This window comes from Hipposideros armiger, unplaced genomic scaffold (genome assembly GCF_001890085.2).
Source record: "Hipposideros armiger isolate ML-2016 unplaced genomic scaffold, ASM189008v1 scaffold_396, whole genome shotgun sequence".
Lineage (NCBI taxonomy): Eukaryota > Metazoa > Chordata > Mammalia > Chiroptera > Hipposideridae > Hipposideros > Hipposideros armiger.
In genome coordinates, this window is record NW_017731746.1 from 476,848 (window position 1) to 504,025 (window position 27,178).

General features: G+C 52.0%; 1 protein-coding gene across 4 annotated transcripts; it reads left to right on the forward strand.

The window, feature by feature from the left end:
• TRIM29 (tripartite motif containing 29) lies at window positions 1–27,178 on the forward strand. 4 transcript variants are annotated; one of them, XM_019663568.1, is made up of 10 exons: window positions 1–977; window positions 9,545–9,640; window positions 10,414–10,647; window positions 11,824–12,022; window positions 14,567–14,668; window positions 17,117–17,209; window positions 19,456–19,551; window positions 20,922–21,023; window positions 22,481–22,557; window positions 25,933–27,178. In XM_019663568.1, the coding sequence occupies exons 1-10, from the start codon at window positions 174–176 to the stop codon at window positions 25,993–25,995; spliced, it is 1,866 nt and encodes a 621-aa protein (XP_019519113.1). In that variant the 5' UTR covers window positions 1–173; the 3' UTR covers window positions 25,996–27,178. The 4 variants fall into 4 exon arrangements, with proteins under 4 accessions (XP_019519113.1, XP_019519114.1, XP_019519115.1 ...); XM_019663569.1 differs by having other exon boundaries at window positions 20,925–21,023; XM_019663570.1 differs by having other exon boundaries at window positions 14,567–14,611.

A 27,178-nucleotide genomic window follows, 5' to 3' on the forward strand; every position in this document is an offset into this window, starting at 1 on the left:
CTTGTGCCAGCTGTCCCTCCTCTCTGCCCCCCCTTCCTCCTTCTCCTCCTTGTTCCCTACAGGTGTGTCTCCAGGCTCGTGACTGCCTGTCCCACTCTCCGTTGAGACCTCCACCAGAGAGGTTACCACCCTGAAGCCCCAGTGAGTCTGAAACAGACCAACCAGTGCCGGAGATGGAAGCCACTGATGCCTCCCGGAGCAACGGGGCCAGCCCGGAAGCCAGGGAAGCCCGTAGCCCACCAGGCCCCACCAGCAGTGGGGAGAACGGGGCCAAGGCCGATGGCAAAGATGCCAAGGCCACCAATGGGCATGGCGGGGAGGCAGCTGACGGCAAGAGCCTGGGCAGCACCCCGAAGCCAGGTGAGGGGAAGAGCTCTCTGTTCTTGGGAAACGAGTGGCGGCGGCCCATCATCCAGTTTGTGGAGTCCGTGGATGACAAAGGCTCCAACTACTTCAGCATGGATTCTGGGGAAGGCAAGAGATCCCTCTATGCTGGGCTCCAGCTGGGGGCTGCCAAAAAGCCACCTGTCACCTTTGCGGAGAAGGGGGAGCTGCGCAAGTCTCTCTTCTCGGAGCCCCGGAAGCCCGCCATGTCCATCGTCGAGCCCGGCGATGTCCGGAGGAACAGCTACCCACGGGCCGAACAGGGCATCGCCCTGCGCTCCAAGCCAGGCTTGGAGGAGGTCCTGTGTGATTCCTGCATTGGCAACAAGCAGAAGGCCGTTAAATCCTGCCTGGTGTGCCAGGCCTCCTTCTGCGAGCTGCACCTCAAGCCCCACCTGGAGGGCGCTGCCTTCCGAGACCACCAGCTGCTGGAGCCCATCGGGGACTTTGAGGCCCGCAAGTGCCCCCTGCATGGCAAGACCATGGAGCTCTTCTGCCAGACAGACCAGACCTGTATCTGCTACCTCTGCATGTTCCAGGAGCACAAGAATCACAGCACAGTGACTGTAGAAGAAGCCAAGGCTGAGAAGGAGGTAACTTGCTGGGCCCCTCACTGCCACTTCAGGCCTGTCTTCCCTCACTTTGCATGTCTCTCCACCTGATCACTCCCCTGGGGGTTCCTAAGGATTGGGGCTTAAGTCACCGCTGTCCCTGGCTCTTTTTAGCCCCTGCGTGCCTCCAGGCTGGAGGTCAAAGGCAGTTCCTCAATCCTCCAAGACCTCAGGAGACTGGAGCATTTCCTAGATGAGCAAATAGAGGTTCAGAAAAGATTGGGGGCTTGACCAAGGTCATAGGATAAATTCAAGTCAGATCAGAGAATCAGCGCTCAATCCTGGGCTCTGTGTATGACTGGCATGTTCCTTCTTTTTTTATTTAAGGGAGAGAGAATTCTTAAATTCCCTCTGAGCAGGACTGGCCCCTGGAAAATGGGTTATGGGTGAGGAGGGGGGAATTTTTTAAGTGTCCTTTTTTCTGGCTACAGGGTTTACATTTACAAGGCAGTGGCTTCTTGGTGTTTTATTTGATCTCCACAGATAGTCTCTTGACTCCTCCAATGGCCTCCTTTATCTTCTCTCAGCTGGGCCCTCTGTGCTTTGTGTGTATGGTTGCATGTGGATGTGCCTGTGCTTGTAGGTAGACACTGTTGGTGAGGGTTGGGGTTTATGTGTGTGGGGTGGTGTATACATACATGTGTGTGTGTGTGCACGCGCGCGCGCATTATATGCATGTGGGTGTTTATGCATACATGTGGATGTTTACATATATTTATATTTGTGATACATGTGTTTGCATGAGTTCCATATATGTGGTTATGCCTATACTTCTATGGGGAGGAGCGGAGGCATGTGAAGGCTTGTGAATGTGGTACACCTGGAGAATGTGTTCTGAGCTAAACGCTCAGCGGTGGTGGCTGCCCCTTGCCCCACAGATGCTAGGTCTGCTCTTACTAGCAGCAGCACAGCTTCCTTCCATCCAGGGGATGGAGTGGGAGTGGGGAGCGGGGAACCTCCTGGTGGCAAATGCAAGGGACTCAACTTTCCTCAAGAGCTTTTTCACCCCTTAGAATGGGGCAGCACAGGGCCCTCTCCCTGACCAGCCTTCCTGACTAGGAGCTTGCTGATGACTCTCTTTCTGAACCCCTTGCCCACACCCTTGGGGAGGGAGGGACAGTTAGGAATGGAAAAAGACTCAAGGATCCTTTTCGAAAGCCTCATGTGGCCCAAGAAGAAGGTTTTCCAGTTCCCCCCACCCCCTACTTTCCCACCCCAGCCTGGCTTCAAGCTTCATGCTTAAAGGCTGAGGTGGAGCAGGGGCCATGGACCCATCCTTCAGCAGCTTACTCGGGAAATCAAAACAGAATAAGGGTCACTCATCTTTACCCACTGCAACCAAAAAATTACAGAGCCTCAAACTGGGTTTTAGGAGACCTGACTGAGTTCTAGCCCTGGTTTTTGCCTCTAACTAGCTATAAGATGGTGGACAAGTCCCTTTCATTCTCTCAGTCTTGATTTCCCTACGTGTGAAACCAAGGAGTTGGACTAGATTGATGGTTTTCAAATTACCCCTTGGAGCCTAGGAGTCTTATAAATATCTTTGAGGCCTCAGGGATAAGGAGGGGGGCAAATTGGTGCCAAGAAGCCAGGGACTCTAGTTCCCACCTCTACTGCAAGCAGCACACACTCTTATTTATTTGTTTTAATATGGCCCCAAATTTCATCTGAAACAAGGGCATCACCACTTAAGAAAAGTCCAAGTGCCTCTGGAGGACAGGAGTGTCTCAGGCAGACCTCCCTGGAGGCACCAGGAGCTCAGAGTTCACGCTCTGGTACTGGGGCTACTATAACACTCAAAGACACAGTCCTCACACTTGAGGGCTCATGATGTAGGTCAGGAGGCAGAGCTCAGACACACACAAACAAGCCTGGGAAGCATCCGCCCAGTTACACAGCAGCAGCTGTAGGTAAACATCAAATCATAGAGGACGGAATGCCAGGCTGAGTATTAGCAACCTCATCCACCTCCTCTTCACCTTGCAGATGGGGACATAGGCCAGAGAAAGGAAGGGACCTGTCCAAGTTTCATAGAGTTTGAGGAAAAATCCCTCTAAGTTCTCTTCCAATGTTTGAGAGCAACTTAGGGGACAGGCATTAGAGGAGATAGGATTCAGGATAAGTGTACTTTACAGGAGCTTTCGGGGGAAAATGTCTGATCCATTGGAATGACTTTAATGGAGGGAACTTCATGCAGTGCGTGTGTGTGCATGTGTGTGTGCGCGCGTGTGCGCGTGCTCGTGTGTGCACCAGCAGCATAGGAGTAAGGAGGAAGGCAGGTGCCAAGCAGCCAGGAGATTGAGATGAAACAGAGCAGTTGGTCGAGGCCTGGCTGTGCTGGAATGTCCGATGAGGGGACATTGGCACAGAGTGACATTCGTGGGTTGATGGATCAAAATGAATGAGTGCATCAATCCTGGCATCCTTTGGAGGCATCCCCTTCAAACTCAAACATTAGTCCACACACAGTTTTTTCAAGCACCTCTGTGTCCAGTACCTGTTCTGCTGGCTGGTTGGTGAAAGCCTAAGCAAGATCATCTCAGACCTGTCTTGGTTATCTGCACAAGGCTGTAGATGACACCGGGGCTGTGGGTGCTTATCTCCTGGAACTCACAGCTTTATCTAGAGACTCTGAGCAGAGGCAGTGTTGCGGCAAGGTCACTTGGTGTGGCTACATGACAATTCTTCCTCTGGTGGGCCTAAGTTCAGAATGTTTTCAATTCCACCCTAAATGTCACAAGGGGTCCGAAAGATGTCCTCTGATCCATCACCTCTGCCTCTGGACATTTCCCAGGCTGGATTAAGCTGATAAGTTTACGATGTACACATCCCTCCTTTTCTATGTCTCAGGTCCCTTCCTTCTGTCTTTCCCAAGCCCCTCCTGCTACACTGGATTCGGATGGACTCCTGCCAGATGGCTGCCTGCTCTGGGGCAGCCTGTCTGGCCTCTGCACCCAGCAGTGGCCCTTCCCTGTTGTGGGTCCTGGCTGGGCTCTGGGTTGGCAGCACGGCAAAGTATGTGCAGAGAAGCACTCAGCCCGGGCATCGCTCTGGAGGCGCAAGTTCCTGGTTTCTCAGTGCAGCTCAGATTCTGTGCCTCAGCCACTCTCTAAACTCCAACATTTGGCTCAGTTTGTTTCTCTCACCATGCCCCATGACTTCGCATCTTGCCTCATTGTCCAATTCTTCCTTGAAGGTTGAGCTGTCAGGCTGCTGGGCATAGGCAGCCACTGGTTCTCAAGACTTGGGAGCTGTGCTGGTGTGGGCAGGAAAGCTCTTTGGGCAGAGAGCGATAACTGGGGTTCAGGAAGAGAAGCCAGGCTAAAAGCCTAAGGTGGGATGGAGAGGGCTGGGATTACTCTCCCAGGAGATCTTTCAGGAGCATTCCTGCTTTGGGACAGTGTGGGTAAGAAAAGGAGGTGGGATGACCTCTGTGGGTGCTAAGGGGGAAACAATAAAATAAAAGAGGGCTAAAGACAGAAGGCAGGGAAGGGAAGTGACAGGCAAATGGGCAGAAGACACACCAGTCTTTCTGGAGCACATCTACGTGCCAGGGACTGGATTTGGCATTTACATGGTTACTCCTGACAACAGTCCAAAGAGGAGAGGGTGTCACTGCCCCTATTTTATAGATGAAGAAATAGGCTCAAAGATGCCAAGAGGCTTACCCAAAGTTACAGTGCTGGGGATTTTCAGAACTGGGTTTAAACTATTAGCGTGGCTACAGCCCCGGCTGTTTCCTCTCATCATTTTAAACTTTGTTTTCATAGGACTGGGCAGGCTCTCCTTGGGCCACTGAGTCCAGTGGCTTATAAAAGCCGACCTCTGACCTGAATTGCCTGATGGATTGTTAAGACACAGACTCCAGGGTCTTATCTTGGGAGGTACAGATTCAGGGAGTCATGGCTTGGGATCTGTATTTTTAAGTCTCCCTTGGGGATTCTAATGTGTCACCAGGTTGGAAATCAAGTATCTAGTTCAATTTCACCAGGGGAAACCAAGGCCTGGGGAGGTGGGGTGACTTCCTCCAGGGCCCACCGCTGGTCTGGAGACAGCCTGGGTGATGCTCTTCCCATTCCATCTTGCCTCTTCCCTGTCCTGACACCTGAGGAAGCAGAAGGAACGGTAAGCCCCAGTCAAGCAGACTAATGAGCTGTTTGACATCTGCGTGGAAATGGGGAAATCTATCTAGCATTTCAGATTCTTATCCAGCTAATTACCATTTGTCGGAGAGTACAAATTTGACAATTAACTGGCTCATTTGGCAAATGTCACAGCCCACAGCCCATGTGGTTAATTCAAGCCAGGGGAAGATCGCAGCCAGATCTTCAACCCCCCTCCCCGGCGGGGCAGGGCAAGTACGTGTGTCCAGGTGAGTGTTCAGTTATGTCTGCACCGGAAGGCCCCATTCAGGCTGAGGTACCACCAGCTACTGTGCCACCTTCTGCTCTCAGGGAAACCTCTGCTCCTCCAATGCTGGGTCGCCTACACGGCCTGTCTCAGGCATCAGAACAAAAGGCAACCAGGCGAGTGTGGGAGAGGGAACAAAGGAGGCATTTAGGAACAGGCCTGGGCAGGGTGAAGGGAATGAAACAGAGAGTAGGAGGCAGTCAGGAGGGAGGGGTAGACAGGGAGCTGTGAAGTGCTGAGGCCTCATCAGACATTGGGGGCTTACTCACCTTCCAAAGGAGGAGGTAGAGAGGGAGAAAGATGGGGCCTCAGGGGGCAATGTGGTGGGTATGGGGAAGAAAGGGGGAACAACAAGAGAAAGAGGTAGAATCCCCAAATTGCAAAGGTAGAGGAGCCCTTGTCGGCTGAAGTAGCAGGAGTGAAGTGGAAGGACAATGTCTTGGAAGATACAGAGAATAGCCTAGAGGTTAAGAGGCCCCATAATAGAATCTGAGTGCTGTTGCATTTTGGCCTTACCACTTTCTAGCTGTGAGAACTCAAGCTGTGCCATCTTTCTAGGCCTTGGTTTCTGCATCTTTAAAATGGGGATAACATCACTTATCTCCACAGAGGTTTTTGCGGATTAAAGGAGAAATGCCTGGCACATAGTAGATGCTCAATAATATTGATTATGTCCTTCTTTCCCTAGTGTTGCAGGAGAACCCAATATCTTTGGAGCTTTCCTGTGTTATATTGTTTTCTATATCCTGCTTTTTTTCCAGCAGGGATATTAAAAAGAGGTAAACAGATGCTTGATACATCTCCAGAGATCTCACCCCCAAAAATCCTCATTCTGGAGGTGAAAAAGGACCATTCTAGTAGCAGTTTCCAGTCCAAGGTCCCTTCCAAGATCCCACTGTGTCCTGCAAGTCTGGTCTTGCAAGACATGCTGTGGGAGCAAGGCCACTTCCCAGCCTGTGTCCAACTTTTCTAGTGTCCCAAAGAAATAATGCTAGCCTCTCTTCCACACTGATTCTGCCCACTGCTGTAGACAATGCACCCACTTTTGACCCTGCCCTCACATGGTTCCAGACCAGACACCTCTCCCTTTTCCCTCAGATTACTGGCTGATACCTCTAGCTCTCCTCTCCACACCTCAGCTAGCCTCACTGCCCTCCTCACTGGTTCTCACACAGGAATGGCTCCCAGGGGCTGACTCCCTCTGCCCTTGGCCTAAGCTCTTTATTGTTCTAAATCTCCTTGGACTCTCCTTCCTCTTTGATTAGTGCCTTCTTTCTCCCTTTTGGCTGGTGAGCCCATGCTTGTCTAGGTATGACCTGCAGGCCTTGACCCAGCCATATCCCCCCCGACCCCACACACACATAGCTCCCAGCTGGTTTTCGTTAGTACCTCTGCTCACTCCAGTTACTTGACTCCTCTAGCCTTCACCTTCTCTGGTCAAACCTCTCCTCGTACTCGCAGGTGTTTAGTCCACCCTCACCCCCTTCTTCCTACCTCCATTCTGGTTTTCCTAGTATCCTCCAAGCTTCAATTATTCACCATCAAAGCCCCTATTTTGCATCTTCAGTCTAAAATCTTGAGCTCCCCAGCCTCTCTATACATACTTCACTCTGTATCTTGACAGTGTACGCACTACACCTGGACTCCAATATGATAGCACACCTTATGCTCACCACTGAACCCCAAGACCTCACCTGATCACACTTGTCTGCTCCCCTCACTTACTTGTGCCCTGATGGCCTGCCTGCCACACTGCGCTTACCCCTCTGAGCCTGGTCCATAGAGGGTGCCCCACACAACAGTGACATTGGGACCACTAGACAGTGCTTTCTTTGTGCCAGGCACCTTCTGAGAGCTTCGTTTTCCTGATCCCAGTTCATTGAACATCCTAGGATGTTGTCCTCTTACCACCTCCATGAAATATGGAGCGACTGAGGCACAGAGAAGTTAGGTAACTTGCAAAGGCCAACTGTCCGGAAATGATAGTACCTGGATTTAAGCCTTGGGTCTCCCAGTCCTGTGCTCTGGGTGGGCTTCCTCCAGGATTCCCCATGCGCATTTCACGGAAGGGCTGCCCTTCCTCCCACCCCTACCAGGCCTGGGGTGGGAGTGTATGCAATTTTATTCTCTGCTTTCCTATCCATCAGACCTTGTTTTGGGGATGGTAAGGTGGGAATGAGTAATTCAAGTGCCAATTCCTCCATCCCTGAGCCGAGTTAGGAAGTCTCAGCTGCAGTAGGTGGGAGGTCTCCAGCTGTCCCATTGAGCTCAGGCTAGTGCAGGAATTCTCTAGGGATGGGAAAGTTGCTTGGGACAGACCCATCATCCAGCCCCTCGGTCCCTTCCTCACAGCTCAGGTCTGCCTACCAGGCCCAGACTCCCTGGGGCCTTCCAGGCCACTGGCTCTACCATCCTCTGTGTTCTGGGCTCTCAAGCTCTGCATCCTCAGAGAGTGTGAGGGTTGAGTCTCTGCTGTCCACAATAAGATCTTACTCCCTTTGCTCTCTCCACCCGCCTCCCACTGTGTTTATTGGCAGTTGGCTTCTCCCCAGCCTTTTTCCAGACATCAGGCCAAATCCCCAACCTCATCTTCTTTTATTCCCCTCCTTTTGACAATTTCCTATCTCTGGTGATGGCATTTTCCATGTGGTGGTATTTCCAGCCCATTGCTAGCAGTGCAGATCCTTACTGATAAGAACCTAGAGTCTCCGAGCTGGAGAGCTCAGGAATGTGAGTGGGGCTGGGTGGTGGAATCAGGGGCTTTCTGTCGGGGAGCTCTGCAGCACCTGCCCCAGGTCTTCCCCACCTTCTCCACCAGCTCTCCACCCCACTGGGCACCTTTTCCAAACAATCCAGGGAAGCTCTCTCCACCATCAATCCACTTCTCTGGGTATCTGCAGCAGGTCCCCCATCAGCACCCATCTCAGCCAGGTGAAGCATTCAGGAGGTGTGACGTGTGGTAAAGTCTGTGCCCAGCTACTCAAGACTCCTTGCCGAAAAAGCTCACATTCCTACTTGTTTGTATCTTCTTCATCTTGACTGTTCTCATGGGTACCTCAAAGAGATGACTGGAGAAAGATGTGGGACTCCGCATTCAAAATCCGGTGTGGTGGGTAGACCTGGAGCACTCCAAGGTCTTCTTGGATGCCTTGGTCTTTTTAGTATGTCAGATGAAGATCACCCACCTGTCTTCCAAGTTGGAAGATGCTTTGAGAGCACTAGTGGGGAGCATAGCAGAACAAAAAAAGTGCCTCTTGGCTTGCCTGAATTAGATTGGCCTTAGCTTCAAGCCTCTCTTTTTGTCTCTGTTATAGCTGCTTTTTAGAGACGGGCATTTTTCCAAGTGAAAGGAAAATATGGATATGAGAGCTCATATCCCAACATACTCCTGATAAATCCTCTTCCCAACCCACCCCAGACCTCAACAGCCCATGTCCTCCCCCTGAGCAGGGATCCCTAGAACTTCTCCTGCTCTTTTCTCATCCGCCCACCACTGTTTGTCTCGCTAGCCTCTCTCCTTCCCTGAATAAAAGTTCCTATCTTGCCTAAACTGCAGACTGCATTCCCTTTTCTATAAACAGGTTTATAGCTGTGCCTGCCCAGACAGAGTCCCTGCCAGCGGCAATGCTAGCTGTAGCTTGCAACACAGGCCCCACATCATGCCATAGAAATGCTGCACATTGTTTCTGCCATGGGGCACTCCCTGGGCTGGGCTGAGCTGGACTGAACTGGGCTGAATCCCTCCCTCCCCTTAGCTTGAAAGAGGCAGGAGCTTTCCTCCATCTTCCCAATGGCCCCAGGACCATCGAAAGGAGTGGGAGCCCCATAAATGGGCCTCCCTCCTGCTCACATTAGGTGGAGGGGGCTTGCAGATGTTTAACCCTTTTAAAGACATGGCTGGGGTATCTAACTCCAGAGGTCCAAGTTTATAGTGAGACAGTGATTTTGGATCCTTGGCAACTGGCATGGTGCCTGGCATGTCCTAGGTCCTGATGAGTGTTGGATGAATGAAGGGCTGACTGGACAAGGAGTGAGCCTTGTGCCAGTTTTCTCCCTGGGTGGGCCCACTCCCTGGTTTTCTGATTCTCTTCTACCTCCTTCCCCTGACTTCTCCTCCAACCCTGGCCCCTTCCTTGCAGACAGAGTTGTCACTGCAAAAAGAACAGCTGCAGCTCAAGATCATTGAGATTGAGGATGAAGCTGAGAAGTGGCATAAGGAAAAGGACCGCATCAAGGTGAGCAGCCCTTAAGCCTCTCTCTTGCTGTACTCTTACATCACCTGCTCTGCCTGGAAGGAGGGAGGCTTTCTGTTTAAGGTCCCAGGCACACATTTATATCCCACACTTGTTTCTCCTGGGTTTGCCTACCCGCTTTGGCATTTCTACTAATTCTCCTAAGTCTGGGCCAGGAATCCAGATGGGATCTTCCCTATCACCTAACACTCATCATCTCAGCAAATAAAGACCCTACACCAACTTGTCTTCCAATGTCTCCTTTGTCTGCTCTGCCCACCAGACTACTCAGCTACCGAATGCATGCCATTTTTTCCTTTACTGTGCCAGTGTGGCTAGATGTATGTCTGCCATGGTTTGAATAATTGCAAATGTGATCTAAAATCATTGACTATTGACCCTGGCCACATAAATACCCATCAAATCAGGTTCTTATGAATGATGTTTGATCCTGGTTGAGGTTTCAGTGAATGCACCCTAACTCATGGGGGCACTTTTGGGCCTACAGAGTTGCCCAAGGGTGGAATGGTAGTTGGAGAGGAGCCACAGATGGATAAAGAAAGGTAGGCTGTAAAAAAACAAAAAACATGACCATCTCTATCAATAGACAGCATCCCTCAATGATGCCTTTGAATGAGATTCTTGACCAAACAGGCTTGCTGGGTTGGAACAGTAGAAATCCCCTGACTCTGTTGCACAGGGAATAATTAGAAAACTCTAGGGAGGTTTTTAAATTACTGAAACGCTCTTTTCTTACTCCCCTTATTTGGACCCAGAGTTTCACCACCAATGAGAAGGCCATCTTGGAGCAGAACTTCCGGGACCTGGTGAGGGACCTGGAGAAGCAAAAGGAGGAAGTGAGGGCTGCACTGGAGCAGCGGGAGCAGGATGCTGTGAACCAAGTGAAGGTGATCGTGGATGCTCTGGACGAAAGGGCCAAGGTGCTGCATGAGGACAAGCAGACCAGGGAACAGCTGCATAGCATCAGCGACTCAGTGCTGTTTCTGCAGGTAACAAGCAACTCTTCCATTATTCAATCCCTCAATTCTCCCATCCACTTTTTCAGACCCTTATTCATCATCCATCCATCCACACATACACCCATCTATCCATTCATTTGTCTATCCATCCATCCATCCATTTATCCAAGCACTATTCCACCTATCCATTTAATTTTTCTATCCAAGCCATTTTCTTACCTAATCCAAAGATGGCACATAAATGTCACCTAGAACCAAATTTCAATTGGTATGTACTCAGTGCTTCAGGTGCAGAAGGAAAGAGTCCTGCGATTGATTGGTGATGTCTGCTTCAGGTATGAGAGAGTGACAGATACGTTGCATATTTGTTATCCTTGATCTTGTCCATCTGTTTGTCTATTCATCCATCCACACTGCTGTCTGCTACAGTGTTTTGGGTACTACTGCATGTCCAGTACTCTATTAGGTCTTAGGGAGAACGGAGAAGTATAAGACATGGTTTTTGCCCCTAAGGAGTTGCAATCTAGCTGGGAAGATAAGACATGTACAATTAGAGAACAATATAAAGAGTGTATAATTAATTGATAAAACATGTGATTCAGGAGATACCCGCCTGTGGAAGCCGTGAGAAGGGCAAGCAAGCTGGAGTAATCTAAGACAGCTTTGTGGAGGAAGTGAAATTTGAATTGGGTCTTGAAGGCCAGTTAGAATTTGAGAAGAAAGAGGGATTCTCCAGGGAAGGAGAAAGGACAGAAAAAGTGCAAAAGTATAGGGGCAGGGGTGAATGTGCCATGTAAAGGGGGAGATACCTCCATGACTGACCCACAGTTCTCTAAAACTTCCTTGCATTTCTTTAGTGCTTTCCCTCCCAAAGTCTTCACAGCTTATGTCACTCTCATAAACTCCTATGAGGTAGGCATGATGTACCTAGTGTTGGAGGTGGGAACCATGGAGTCACATATCTGCCTGCTAATGCTACCAGGGATGTTAGCATCTAGTGAATTATAGTCAAACCCTTTCATTTTACAGAAGAAGAATCTAGTGCCTGGTGAGGAGAAATGGGGCTAGTTAATAGCAGAGCTGGATCTAGAACCACTGGCTCCCAGTGCTGAGTCTTCCAGCTGAATTATGAGAGCCCCCAAGAGAGAAGGGTCCCCAAAGATCGTAAAACCCCCCGAGGTTAATGCTTCTCTCCTTTCTTGGTAGGAATTCGGTGCATTGATGAGCAGTTACTCCCTCCCCCCACCCCTTCCCACCTATCATGTTCTGCTGGAGGGGGAAGGCCTGGGGCAGTCACTTGGCAACTTCAAGGACGACCTGCTCAATGTGTGCATGCGTCATGTTGAGAAGATGTGCAAGGCAGACCTGAGCCGTAACTTCATTGAAAGGAGCCACGTGGAGAACGGTAGGTCCGCTCTTGTGGGCAGGCCCCAAGGCCATGGGCATTTTTCTCTTAAGTCAATTCCTGCTGCCTCGTACAGGCTGGCATCCAGGCAGCAGGCCCCTATTTGTTCCTGGCTACCCATTGCAACTAGGGTATTGGGACAAGAATTCAGGGATTGTAGTCTGCAATTGAACTTGCTGCTAGTTAGGCAGCCATTACAAGGGGTCTCCAGGGCAAGTAGAATCTGAGCACTGGCTGACAAATGTCTCTTCTCTGTGGTCATCCACCAGACTCAGGGATTGGTTTCATTCAGATCTGCATCTGTGTGGATGCTGCCACTTGTAAGGGCTAGACTCCAAACTGATGTCCTTGCAGACTCTGTTAGGTGGGGCCTAGAACAGCATTTGTGCTTGGGGTGAGGACTTGCCTGTTACTGTGACTGTGTGAGTGGTGTTGAGCCCAGAGGTTGAACTTGGCCTGGTGGGCTGGGCTGGAGACAATGGAATACATCATGTCTTGGTGACTCACCAGCTCCCCTGAAGTCAGCTTCTCTTCTGAGTCATATTGTACCGTGCAGAGGCCAAAAGAAAGCCTCTGAACTTGAGAAACTACCCTGTTAAGCCCTTTTCCACCAGTTCCAGTTCAGTCCCTTTAGGACTGAAGCTTGGACATTTTATCCAAGGCCCCACCCAGTGCCCTAAGTCCAACACAGGTCTTGAGAACACAGCCTGATTAATGACTTCTGACCCCAAACACACCAAAAGAGGTGAACTCTGTCTTTGGTCTCCAGATGGAGCTTGTGAATCTTTGGGAATGAGAAGGGGGTAATAGTGTGTAGAAGTGCTGGGGTTCAGGGCACTTTGTGATGGTGATATTACATAGTATCCCTGTAAAACTGGGGGACATTCAATCACACCTAAGGACCAAGAAGACAATCATTTGGCTTTAAGCAGCACTTGGGTCCTGAAATCCTTCTAATGGCAATGGCAATGCTACCAATGGTGATGGCTGACAGATTGAGTGCTCCATGTATGCTGGCTTTGTGTGAGCTCCTCACTTACAGCACCTTATTTTTCCTGCAGGTTATATTGCATTTCATAGACCAGAAGGCTGAGGCTCACAGAAGTAGCTTTTCACAGGGCACACAGCTAAGCAGGGGCAATAGTTGTGTTTTACACTGTTACTCAGCCTCTCATGTCTTCTCATCTGAGAAGTTACTGCTGCTGGTGGCCATGCAGAGGAGTTGGAGAGTGTGATGATCACAGTCCCTGGTGGGGGAGTCCCTCAGCTGAGGTCTGGCCAGACCTATGAAGGTAGCTCTGACTGAGTCAGGGTGGCCTGTGAGTCTCGCAGGGAACCCCTACCTGTCATCCACCCTCTGTACCATTTCTAGGTCAAGTTTGTATTGGCCATAGCCTCTGTGCAGGTGTGGCCCTGTGTCCTGTGCAAGGTGTACAGGGAGGCAGCCACCAGAAGCAGGGATGGGTGCTGCTGATGTCAGTGGCCCTGCATCTGTGCGTGGGGCCCTGGGCCTCCATGTTGGTTTTTGTTGCTGCTACGTTGTTGTTGGGAGTGTGTTTGGCTATGGGAGGCAGGGGATGGGTGATCAGTGAGTCAGACATTGGAGTGACCATCCTCTCCTCCCTAACGCGGGCCTGCCCACCAGACTAGGGTCTCATTCTATTGTCAAATGCCTGGGGGCTGGGAGATACCAGGCCACCTTCATCCTGGGTTTGAGGGAGGTGAACAGAGGGCTGGGCCAACACCTAGGAGGACGTTTATTTGTCATAGAGTGCCTACTTTGTGCCAGTGCCTGCTAGACACAGGGAATGGAATTGAAGAGTGAGGGCTCTCTCTTGCATAGGAGAGAGGGAGAAAGAGGGGCAGAGGGAAAGTAGGAGATGGGAAAATAGCAAGAGAAAGGAATGGGGTGGAGGGTGGCTGGGGAAGACAAGCACTGAGCAATAAGTTTGTTTGGGTTTGTGGGTCTGCTGGTGGGTGTAGGAGTGAGGGAGAGGAATCAGTGACCATTTGAGCAGCTCACTCCTCTCTGCATGCCTCTGCTCAATTGTCATTCCACCCCCTTGGGCTGCCAGCAGTGGCTGGGACAGAACTAGGATGTGAGACAGGGCTCAAACTCCAACTTTGCCCCTACTGGCCATGTGACATTGGGCAAGTGGCTTCACTCACCTCCTGAGCCTCGATTTCCTTATCTGTCACATGGCTATGGATCTTCATAACAGTTCCAAGAGTTGATGTATACATCAAATAAGAAATGAATATCAATATCACTTTGTAAACTGCAAAGTGCTGTGCACTTGATCTTACTCACAAGGTCAGTCCAAAGGAGGGTGGATGGCTCATTGTAGACTCTCTAGCCCTTCAGGAGCTCAAGAGCAGAGGGGATGCTGGATAGGCCTTTACCTTCTCTGAAGTTAGGAAGACTTGTCTCTCCCTGGGACAGAGGGAACTATGGGCTGACTTACCTGAGCCCAGGGTTGCCCCTAGTGGGCCAGCTGCTCCTCCCCACAGCCCCTGTGCTGACCCAACCTCTTTCTTTCCCAGGGAGTGACCATCGCTACATGAACAACTATAATAACAGCTACGCAAGTGAGTGGAGTGCACCAGACACGATGAAGAGATACTCCATGTACCTTACGCCCAAGGGTAAGGTAGAGCTGCTCTGTGGAGTGATTCAGCCAGGTCTCTCTGAGTAGGGTGACCATCTTCGGTTTGTTGGGATAGCCCTGGCATGTACCTGTTGTCCCGTTGTAATCATTAACAGGGCCTCCTCTCACTGTCAGAAGAATCCTGGTTTAGATGACAAACTACCTGGCATCCTGCTTCTTAGAGGCTTTCTGCTCCTGTGACACAGGCGGTCCCCACCCACCCCTTACCTCCAGCCCACATGCTTCCTTCTTTTTCCTTCCAGAGGGTCTCCTGGCTTCTGGTCTCACTTGCTCCCATCTGCAAGGCTGAGCTGTGTTTTGCTTCTGCTTAGGTTTTTGTACTCCTGTAGGAGGGCTGGCTCCTCCAGAATAATTCTGCTCCTCAAGGGCAAGGCCGACGGCTGGTCTTCTGAATCCCCCCACCACTCCCTCCCTATGCAGGAAGCTGTGCCATGCAGCCTGGCCCTCTCAGCCCTCATCCAGGCCCTATAAAGTCCTGGCCTGAAGAGGCACCAACCTGGGTGGGGGTATAGACCAATGCCTGCCTGTCCTTGCCCTGTGGTAGCCTGTCACATTCTTTGGCACCAACAACAAACCACAACAATGTCCGTTACATAAGGTGGGTATGCCAGGCCCGCCAGCCTCAGTTAGAAGGGGTGTGTGCAGGCATGTATAGGGGAGGGGGCTTAGAGAAGAGTGGGATGGAAGAAAAGGACAGAAAGGAGACATGGGCAAGGCACGAGGGGCTGGAAGGGAGGAGCCCTAAGTCCTCAGCACTGATTCACATACTTCAGACACACACGCAGTGGGAGGGGCTTAGGTGATTGGAAGAGAGGAACTCAGTGGGGAGGAACCTCTGCTGCCTCATCCAATTTGAAAACAACACCTGGTGGAAGCCTGGCTAGGCAGTTGGCGCCTGAATTCCCTCCTCCTTCCATGCCCCACATTATTGGTATAGGACAGGCAGTCCTGCCCCCTGCTCCCCCAGGGTGCTGCCCTTTGGATCTAGTACTATGAGAGAGTAAACTGCACTAACCAGCCACCCCAGCATCCCTTGCCCAGGCTCTGTCCCTCTTAGCTCTCCCCATCCTCTGAGGACCAGACCCTGATGTACCATTGAGCCCTGGAACTGGTCTCTGCTTGGCTCCCCTGCTCTGTAGAAGATTGAGGGGAGTGCAGACTTTACTTTAGGCTGTGAGGAGAGAACAGAGCAGTAATGAGGGATGAAGGAAAGAGCACAGACCTGCCAAGATGTCACCTTGGGAGTCTTCGACTGGTCACTGCCCCCTCAGAATCCCTATCTGACAAGAGAGGAGGTTGGACTCAAAAGTTAGGAGAGCTTCCAGGTCTGTCACTATGTGTCAGGCTGTGACATTTGTAGGTGAAAGAAACAGGTTCATCCAGTGTCCCTGCCCCTGTACTGGGAACAGAAAAGAAGAGGAACTCTACCCTCTGGGAGCTCCCAGGCAGGTAGAAGCAAGGGAAGGGCCAAAGAGAGTCAGCAAAGAAATAAGGAAACAAGTCCACCATAGGCCACCAGCTTGAGTCTGGGAGCTTTGGGGCAGTGGGATTGGGCAGGGAGACTTTCCAGAAGTTAGTCTTCAGGATCCCTGAAAGAGGGCAGTATGGTCAATAAAGAGAGTGTGGCTGTAATGGGCAGAGGGCACTGCGGTGAGAGGAATGAGGAACTGTAGGTGCAAGGGTGTAGAGAAAGGACCAGGGGATGCTGGGCCCGGGGGGCTGGAACTGGGAGGAGGACTGGTTAGGTGGGAGAGGAGAAGAAGGTAAAGGGACCCTGACGCACATGCAGAACGTGTTTGCTTTGTCTGTAAAGTGGGGGTATGGGTTCCACTCTGCCATCCTCTCAAGATTGATGTGAGAGTCTGAATTTGGGGCGGTGATGGTGGTAAGCATCCGTGCAGTGCAAGGCTTCTGTCCCTGGGGGGAAGCTTCTGGCTCATGTTCATGGGCACCAGCTCATCAAGCCCTCACTTAGCCAAGGGCCCAAAGCCTCTGCTCCCTTCATGGTTGCCATAGCCCTTCTTCCTCACAGGAACCCCATTTCCCAGCCTCTGGGGTCTCAGCCACGCAGGGACTGGCTCAGGAGGGCAGTGTGGGCTCTTCCAGCCTCAGAGCTCCCAAGTAGGAACTGTATATCTCAGTCTATCCAGAACTGTCGAGGTTTATACCTGGTGCTCCTGGTATAATTACCAGTGGCACCTTTTTCACTCTCAAAAATTTCCCGATTTGGATGGTAAATTAAGTGATCGCCTTATTCTAGACCCAAAGGACCTACCATAAAGATGGAATCCAGGTCCTGGGACAGGCAGGGGAAGCTGTTTGGGGGCAAGGAGTCCTACCTAACCCCTTTCAAGTCTGAGGCCACAAGGCCCTAACTGAGCCAGACCCCCCTTTCTGTGATGACGCCTTTTCTTTTACTTCACAGCTGGGGCCAGGACATCATACCAGCCGGCGTCCCCCAGTCGCTTCACCAAGGAGATCAACCAGAAGAACTTCAACAATCTCTATGGCACCAAAGGTAGGAGGGTGTCTTCGCTTGAGGGTGGCCAGGGACAATGTGGGCAGGAGGTGGGAGTTGGGCCATGGGGCAGGGGCGCTGGACTCCCCCATTCAAGGTGAATGTGGGGATCTGGGATGGGGTTGCAGGCTCAGAGATGAGTGGGGAAGAGTCCTACAGAGTTTAAAGAGAGAGAGAGAGAGAGAGAGAGAGAGAGAGAGAGAGAGAGAGAGAGAGAGGGAGAGAGATATTATTATATTAGTTACTCTGGAGGAAAGGCGGCTGGGCACCTCAGCATCACTGGAAATCCCTGTTTCCATGTGATCTTCTCCCTGAAGGATGAGTCAGGGGAATTGGAACCTGGAATTTGGTGTAGAGACTTCCTTCAGCAAGTATCAGGGCATGAGGAACCACAAAAGAACCTTTACTTATTTGTGTGCTTCTGCACTGAAATGTCCAGTGGTTAAGACAAACTAGAGTAGCTGTTAATGGAAAGGATGGATGGGCCCATCCCTGGAAAGCCATGTGAGGTGAGCAAGTGACATGTCCTTAAGACCCAAAAGAGGTGAAATGGGGGTGGAGATGTGGCTCCTCCAAGGAGAGCTGCCATGTGCAGGGTCCCTCTGTCCAGTGCACTGAGAGCTCCATTGTGCCGAGGGCAGGGCCAAGTGCTCAGTGAGCCCAGGTTCTGGGAGGCCCTGCTTCTATCCCAGGGGCTCCTGGGTGCGTGGCAGCCATGTACAGGGAGGGAGGGGACTGAGCCAACTTCATCAGAACCCCTGCCTCAGACACAGCACTAGAAGATCTCAAGAAACAAAGAAGGGAGTATGGGGGGGGTGCTCTTCAGTGAAGACAAGGCCCTGGAGATTTGGAGGGTTAGGGGCACCTGTGGACAGGGCAATCTGGCCTCTACGTCCAGAACTGTATTCACACTGTACTATCACATGCATGGCAGACTGTGAGTTCTATGAAGGCAGAATCTGGGTCTATCCTATTCACTGCTACAATCCCCGGGCCAGAAGAAGGGGCTCAGGAAACATTCGATGAAAGAGTAGAAGAATGAATGAGTGAATGAAAGGGCAAGGCATACGACTCTCTAGAGCCATGAGTGGATATACTCATGGAAGGCCATGCTGCAGAGGCTTCCTGAGGTTCCAGTGAGAGGGGCTTTGCACTGGGGCAGGTGGGAAGCCCCAACCATCTCTGACTGCTGAGTCCAAACATCAGCCCCAGCCCTCCCGGCAGGCAGCTATGAGAGATCACCAGGACTGGGGACTGCATGGAGTGAGCTTGATAAGGACTGCTCCCATGCCTCCCCAGGCCTGATGGAAGAGAGGGCCTGGAGCATGGTGTATCATCCATGGAGGTCCTGAAGTCCCCCACTCAAAAGCCCTAGTGGTGCCCCTGCTGCCATGCACACCCTCCCCACTTCCTCCTTTCCTCTAGACTGCAGGGACATGCTTGCAAATGAACGTCTGCATCCCGTTCCACTTGGTGAACAGAATTCCAGGAGTTGTAGCAGCCGTTTCTGTCCCCAAGCTTTAGCATGTGTTTGTATTTGTTTGTTTGTTTGCTCGTTCATTCATTTGTCAACCATACAATGAACACCTTCTGGGAACCAAGCTCTGTGCCAGGCATGAGTGGGCCAGATGGGCACATCTCCTGCCCCATGGAGCTCAATGGGAGAGACAGAAAACTGAACATGCAACTACAACCTAGGAGGCAAGGTGTGCAGGGTGAGATGGGGCATGGGCTGCGGTACCGCAAACTTGGGGAGATAACATGGAAGCTGACATCTGAAGACCCAACACATACGTTTGTTAAAGGTGGGGGAGCGGGTGGAGTCTCCTAGGCAGATGACCTGGTCTGTGCGAGAGAGGCCTGGTGTGTGTAAGGAACTCAGACTGCATCCTGAATGGCATGTTGAGAGATGGAGAGAAGAGGAGAGAGGCGAAGCTTAGTGGAGACTGTGGTGCGAAGTGGAGGCTGCATCTCATGGAACAGCCGTGGGCTGTATATTATGGACTGTGTACCTCCATCTGAGGACAGTGGACCTTTCGGTAAGGCAGGGACATGATGACACTTTATAGTTTAGAAGGACAACTCTGATGGCAGGAAGGATTGCTGGGAGGCATGATGGGAGCTCAGCAGCATCCTGACTTGAGACGTGGAGAAGGCTGGGGAGTTACAGAAATGGCCTCATCCTGCCTCTGGCCCCCGTGCCAGGCTGCCTTGGTGTGATGCCTTACCTTCCTCTGCCTTACCAGGTAATTACACGTCCCGGGTCTGGGAGTACTCCTCCACCATGCAGAGCTCCGACGACCTGCCCACCGTCCAAGGCAGCTCCTCCTTCTCCCTGAAAGGTGAGCTCTCCACCCCCCTGGTCCTCCCTGCTTTTCCTGTCACCCACCAAGCCCTGCAATGGTCTCTGCTCCCTCACTCACCAGTTCCTCTCCTTGAATGGGACAGAGCCTTGGACTGAAAGCTGCCTCCACCCTTGTCTTTGCTGTCAAGGAGGGCTGGGCCACAACAGTCTTTCTCAGAGCTTGTTTCATCATACACTGGTTCCTAAGGATGCACTGTGATCACAGGCCTCAGTGTCAGGGAGGTGGGGACATGCCATATTCTCTACAATTCCCACCCCAGGTATCCCCAGGGTGCTTCCATCAGGCTGAACTCCTGAGTCTTCCTACTGCAGAAAGCTTGTTTAGTAACTTTGTTCATGCAGTAACTCCAGCCTCGGTCGACTCTAGAACCCTGTGGCCATATGGCACTGCTCAACATCCCAAACAGCCAGAGTCCTGCTGAGCTCCTTTGGAAAAGGTGGGACTGGATGATCGCTAAGGCTTCCGAGTCTGATTCTGTGCCCCAGAACTCTTTGACAAGGCTGAGTGGTCAATGCCTCTTGTCCCCTGGGGTTGGGTTATTTTGAGTCACAGGCTTGAGAAAAACCCCAGGTCACAGTGGGGCCTGGGGCCCTCATGTCTCTTCCAAAATGTTCGAATGACAACTCTGGTGGGATATGGTGGGAGTAACGTAGTCTGTCTTCTGACACCCAACGTATCTGGCCTGGAAAACGGGATAAGTAGGTTGGGTGGAGTCGGGGAGCAGGAAAGGGGCTGTGCAGAGCAGGCAGACCCCCAAGCAGTGGCCTCTGAAGGTGGCTTTATCCAGCTACCCCTTCATGGCTGGGATATCAGCCTATGCCCAGGGCAGAGATCATTGGAATGATCGGCAATGTGAAGGAAAGGGGGTACGACTAGAGGGTCCAGCCTGCAGGAACCCCTGGGAAGCTCTGAGTCTTCCCTTGGCCTGTCTGGCTTCCAGCAGATCCCTACCTGCTCTCTGGTCAAAGGCTACCTAGCAGGGAAGATGGCCACCTTCAGGTGTGATTCCAAGCTTTCATGTTCCTCAGTATCTCCCCATCAGGCTGCTGGGCCTTCTCTGCAGAATGCCTGGCCGTAGGAAAGCCAAATATACCATGTCCTGAAATAGCCCAGGAACATCCGCTGTCACCCTCACGCAGATCAGCTCCCCAGATCCACTGGGAATGGCCTTGGATGGAGGCTCTGGGCAAGACTGCATATGGGCAAGGAGAACCTCTGCCGGTGGCAGAGCGCTCAGCAGGGCTGAGCAAGGGCTGTAGAATGGCATCACCCTGGGGGAGATGTGACTCTCTCTCTGGCCCCTCCTGAGACCAGCACAATGCTGCTAATGCCTCTCTCTCTCCCAGCAGGCACTGGGAAAGTCCCCTATCAGTTCACCACCTTGGGACAGGCCACCACAGAGTTTTCCAAACCATTGGACACCAGTGGGCTGTTTAAAAATAATTCTGGTACCTGTTTGTTTCTAATCCCTCCCCTTTCTCTGCCACAGTGGGCAGGTGGGATACTGTGGGGGCTCTCTGCCACTTCTAGGGTATCCTGGTTCCTCCTCCCCAGAGCCCCCTGGAAGAGGGATGAGTGCCTCACTGCCATCCCTGGCTTCCCCTCCTCTGGACTTCTGCCTGCTGCACAAGGCTGGCTTCCTGGGTCCCCTTCTCTCCTCCCCATCCTCACCTCTCTGATGGCTGGCTGGCATGAGATTTTCTTTCTGGGAATAGAGACATGAGACCTGAGTTCCCCTTCTTGCAACCTCCCACTCAGGACCTGCAGGACCCTCTCTTTCCTAGGCTGCTCCATCCCCAGATTCAGGGAGAGACCCAGGTTCTCTGCTTTGTCTCCTCCCCCTTGCTAAGTGCTAACCCAGGGAAGAGCCAGCTAACTGGCATCCTGGCAGTGCTACAGGTGGTTTTTGGATCTGACCAATTCACTGTCCCTAAGAGCAGGACAGGACAGGGTTCCAGGCTGCCCTAGCCAAGAACAGACCCTGTTGACCTCCTCTGTGTCCAGGTCACAGCCTGTTTTTCCCAAGCACCACTGCCTGTCCTTGAAGGCTGACAGCTGACACTGAGAGTGCTTTTCACAGTTCTGTGGACCAGAGCTCCTTAAAGATGCCTCTAAGGAGATGTGAGGAGGTAGGCCCGGGGAGCCCCACCCTGTACCAGCACCTTCAGGACCAAGCCCAGACAGTACCCATGTGCTCCAGGCCCCTGGGGTTGCTGTCTTAAGCCTAGACTGCAGCCGCATGGAAGATTACTGCCCCGCTCTGGGTCCCAGCCTTCTGATCCTGAAGCAGGGGAGAGGCAGCAGAACTGCACAGCAGCAACATGAGGGTGGGTTTTGCAATCCAGCAAAACCTGGGCTCAAATCCTGACTGCTGCTTATCAGCTGTGCAACACAGGGCAAACTGCTGAGCTCACAGAAATGGGGAGGAGGCTCAATGAGACATATAGAAAGTCCCAGCCTCTGGGTGCTTGGCACGAGTGGGGCCAACAAATGGGGAGCACAGGGGAGTTAAAATGAGTACCTCCTGGCGAAAATCCTGGCAGGTTGTGTTTAGGAAGTGGCTTTCCTGGGCTTTGGGGGGTTGGGGAGAAATGTCAGGGGTGTGAGTCTTCAGGATGGGTGGCGTAGAGTGCTGCGATGCTGACCTGGATTTGGGGTGACACTCACCTCCTGCTGGCCCAGCCCACCTGGCCTGTTCCTCCTCCTGTCTGCCTTGGGGACTCCTCCCTTTGGCAAGCCATCCAGGATTTTCCACTGTGGGGCGCCCCGGCTACTGTACCCCTCGGGTAGCTGTACTTGGTAATGGGCTGGATGGAGCTTGGCGATCACTTTGGAGATGGCGTGTGTGTCCTGGGGGCCCTGACTGCGCTCCGTGCCCTCTGACTGGAGCCTCTTATCTCTGCAGGCTATCCCTCCCTCATGAGGAACCAAAGCCCCAAGGCCCAGCCCCAGACTTGGAAATCCGGCAAGCAGACTTTGCTGGTGAGTGAGGGGCCACCGGGAAACCCCACCTGGGCATAGTTATGTCCACATCAGGCACTGAATGGGGATCTCCAGGGACAATTGGTCATCACTTGCCCAGGGCCTGTGGGAGGATGGTGACGTCTCTGGGCCATGGGGTGGAAGAAGGAGGCAGCAGTGGCCTGAATACCTGCATGCGAGAAAGGGTAGCAGAAACCTAGGCTAATAGGCAGGGGGCCTAGGTAAGCATCTACTTTCTGGGCTCAGTTTTCTAATCTGTAATATGGGCAAGCCTGTGTTTTCTCATTTGGCGAATGGTTGTTTGGCACCTATGCTTGTTGAATGATGGCTCGGTCCCTGCCAGCTCTGGAAATGTAAACTGCTCAGTCCAGGGGACAGGTATCTCCTAGAGAAGAGTCCTACCTCCTTGGGGCCAGTTGTCCAGCTCTGATAGCACAGGAGCAATTGGGGTGATAGCGTGGGAGGCAGAGGCTGCAAAGTTAGGAACAGATATATGAGGTCAGAAAATTAAGTTCATGAATTCATCCTAGAAAAAGTGCTACATACCTCATTGCTGACTATGGTCACCTTCGAAGTATTCCCCTTGGGAAGCTCTGCACTGACACCAGTGCCTAGTCCACCCTTCAGAGCAATTTTGGAATTCTGTTTCTGGAATGGGCATCAGAGTTGTCATAGTATTATCCTTGATGTCCTAAATGTCATCCAAATGTCTTTCAATATTTCCTTTATCTTTGGGTAAAGAAAGAAATAAGTGGGGGCCAGATCAGGTGAGTAGGGAGGGTGTTCCAATACAGTTATTTGTTTACTGGCTAAAAACTCCCTCACAGACCGTGCCGTGTGAGCATTGTTGTGGTGCGAGGGCCATGAATTGTTGGCAAAAGTTCATTTTCGTCTAACTTTTTCACGCAGCCTTTTCAGCACTTCCAAATAGTAAACTTGGTTAACTGTTTGTCCAGTTGGTACAAATTAATAATGAATAATCCCTCTGATATCAAAAAAGTTTAGCAACATCATTGTAACAAGTTCGCGAACCTAATTGTCAGACCTCGTATTTAGGTTTCAATAGCTAATGACCCTGAGCCGGGCGCATCAAAGAACAGCACAAGAAGGACGCATGGCCTTGAAATCCAGTCACCTGCTGGTTATGGGATCCTAGACTAGTCATATTTCTCTTTGGGACTCTGTTTCTTCATGTTTATAATGTGGTGCTCAGACGAGGTGACCCCTAATACCCTGCAGTCCTGTCATACCTGACCCCTGCTCGAGACCTCAGAGATCAGGGACTGTCCTTCACAGGCTGTGCTTCCAACTCCACGACTGCTTCTCTCCTGAAGGCCCATGTCAGGCCCTGTTGAGGGACTTAGCCAGCCGCCCTGGGATGTGGGTGGCGTCTACTGAGGACAGGGGCTAGAGCCCTCAGCTTCCTTCTGTGTTTGCATTTGGACGTCAGAACACGGGGAGGTAATTTGCTCTGGTCCATAAAGAGTGACTGGGGCTGGTTTAATTGGGGAGAACCTTTAATTTCCTGGCAATGGGAGGTAAGTGATCATTTAGAGCTGGGCCCAGGGACACAGCAGCAGCAGAACTAGAAAACACACTTATGGGAAGAAAATAAAAGCCTTCTGTTCCTGGACTTCGCCTTTCCCCCACTACCGCATCCTCTCCTACCTCCCAGACACTGTGCCTCAGCAGAAAAGGCTCAGCACCACCTAGAGACGCAGGGCAGGGCAGGGTTCTGGTGTTCCCAGCTAGCACCCAGTGCCGGGAGAATAGAAGCAGATGATAGTGTGTGAAGAGGGCTGGCTGGGAGTCAGTCTGCCTGGGGTGTGGCCCCAGCCCTCTCTCCAACTTGCTCTGTGACCTCGTGTGAGTCATTCTTCCTCTGTGCCTCATTTTCCCCGTCTTCAACATGAGTCAGATGGCTGGGATGATTTCATAGCTTTTCCAACTTTCACGTGCTGTGACCGTGAACCAGGGAGGGAACCAGGGTGGGCGAGGCAAAGGGAGAGCACGCCGCCCAGATGCCATTGGGCTTTCTGTTGCTGCACACCCACCACTCTGGGCTCCTAACAAGACTTCAATCTATTTTGTTGACCTAGCCTTCCTAAAAAAAAGAGCTACAGCCATTGCCAGGCCTATTCACTTTGCCTTATTGCATGCTTTGGAGTCTAGGCTGATACCTAGGGGTCAGTCGGCCTGGTCCAGGCCCTGTTCTGCCACTAAGTAGCTGTATGATTTTGTCTGTGTCATTTTCCTGCCTGGGTCTCTATCTATCTCTTCCTTCACTTAACCCCTCATTTCCACAGGCCCCCTAGACCTGCTATGGACCAGATGTAGGCAAGGAGGTCCTAGTATATACAAGTTTCCAGGCTGGCAAGGGCAGGGGCCGGGAACCGTGTGGTATTTGCTGGGCTCAGTCTCTGGTCCAGCTCAGGGACAACACTACTTCCAGAGAACCCCTAGGGGCTTTCGGCGTTTGCATGGGTAAGCGGCAGCAAAAATGTGCTCTTCCGTTTCAGCCTGGAGAGTGATTTCTCAGAGCTCTGATGAAGTGATTGGGAAGAAAGGGGAGCGATGATTTCATGAAATTTCTGTGGGATGTAATACACAGAGCTGGCAGGAAAGTTGTCGCTGGCTGTGTCCTGAGAGACACTCCCTGAATCCTGATAAGGAGCCAGGATGAGTGAGGCGGAGGGTCTGGGGTGGGAGCTCATGGTCTGCGTGGGGCTGGGGTGGTTGCTTGCCTTCTTTGCTCCCTCCTGTATCAGGGAGAATTATGCGAAGAGAGCAGAAGCAAACGCTTGAAGCCCTTGAGACTCAAGGAGTGTTGCAGAGACATGGGTGGGGTGGGGGGTGGACTCTGGAGCTAGACTGCTGGGGCTGGAATCCTGGCTCCTCTACTTACCAGCTGGGTGGCCTTAGGCAAATTGCTTGCTTCTCGGTGCCTTGGTTTGGTCATCTTTAAAAGGGATATGATAATACTCACTTAATTGGGTGGTTGTAGAAATTCCGTGAGTCCATCTATATAAAGAGTGCTGTGTAGTTTTGTTGAGTGGAAAGCACTGATAAAGGGTAGCTGTGGTGGTACTGGGAGGGCGTTCCTGGGCCATGGAAAGAAACAGCGATGAGGGGCTGAGATTCAGGCTCACCGACCGATGGCTGGGAATCAACTCTAATTAGGATTTGAACCTGGAGACTCTGATAACATTGGGGCCCAACTCTGGTCACAGGGTAGAGATTGCAGGTTTAGGCCACAGGCCCTAGAATTGTTGGGGTTCAGACCACTGCTGCTTCCTGGGGGAGGTTAAGGTCGGGTGGGTCTGGCTAGTATGCCCCACTGCCATTTCCCCCCCTAACTACTCTTGTTCCCTGCAGTCTCACTACCGGCCATTCTACGTCAACAAAGGCAATGGGATCGGGTCCAACGAGGCCCCATGAGTTCCAGACAGGCGGGAATGAGGCACCGCCACCCCTGCCCTCCCCAGCTGATCCTGCTGCTCTTGCTACTGTTGTTGTTTGGGTGGGAGGGAGCCCGGTCCTGTGCCTGCCCTCCCCCAGCCCTCTGCCAGCCCTCTTAGGGCTGTCCTGCCTTTCTTCTCCTTCCCCATTAACCACACTCCCTCCAGACCCCTCTTCTGCTCTGAGGCTTCTAACGGTCGTCATCTTTCTTGGGCTCAGAGGCCAAGCATCACAGGGGTGGGAGATAGGTGGGCTTCTCTTCCCTAACCCACTACGTTCCTCCTCTTGGGCAGGATCATTGGGGCTAGCAGTGGGTGCCCACGTAGTACCAGCCTGCTTCTTCAGCCCATGTCCCTGCTGTCTTTACGCCTGCTGGGCATTTCTCTCCAAAGCCCTTTGCTCCATGATGCAGTCAGTAAGTGCCTGGCCAAGACAGCTGCCCGTCTCCCATCCGCAAGGGTCCACCTTTTTCTTCCCAGCAGCACGACCCATCAGGAGAAGACTGGCCCTGTGTGCCCTGCTCTGGTCCTACCTACCAATGTCCAGGCTGGCAGAACCTGCAGCCCTTGGCCACCACAGAGGGAAACTTCTCAGTGTCTTGGCATCATTCTGCCTGGCCTTGGGTCTCACCACATCCACTCTGAGTCTGCAGCCCCTGAGGAGGGGCTCTCCTGGCTGGCAGGATGATCTCAGCCAAGATTTTCCTCTCTTCTATATGCTGAGATGAGCGATTCCCTTGACATGATATAATCCACCCAAGAAAATAGCTACTGGCCCAGCTGCCCTGAAGGAAATATCATTTACTTATAGAATTTCATTGGTTTGATAATTTTGCATTTTCTTAGCAATGGAAGTGAGCATTCCAGTGAAAGTATGGCTGCACTGGTAACCACCTGACACACTGCCCCCACCCCTATCCACTGCCGTCATCATAGAGTCTTCCTTTGTCCTCTGACTGCCCTCCATGTTGCATATTATCAAGGGGCCGAGGGCCCGGAGAGGAGACCAAACCAGGAGCAGCAAGGTGGGGTCATCCTTCCTCTCACAGCCCCCCTCCAGGCCTATGAGGGCTATGGGGAGGTTGGGCCAGCTTGCAGGGATAAGGGAGGCGGGGAGGAAGGGAGACATTCGGCTTGGGCTACCCCCACTGAATAAACCATTG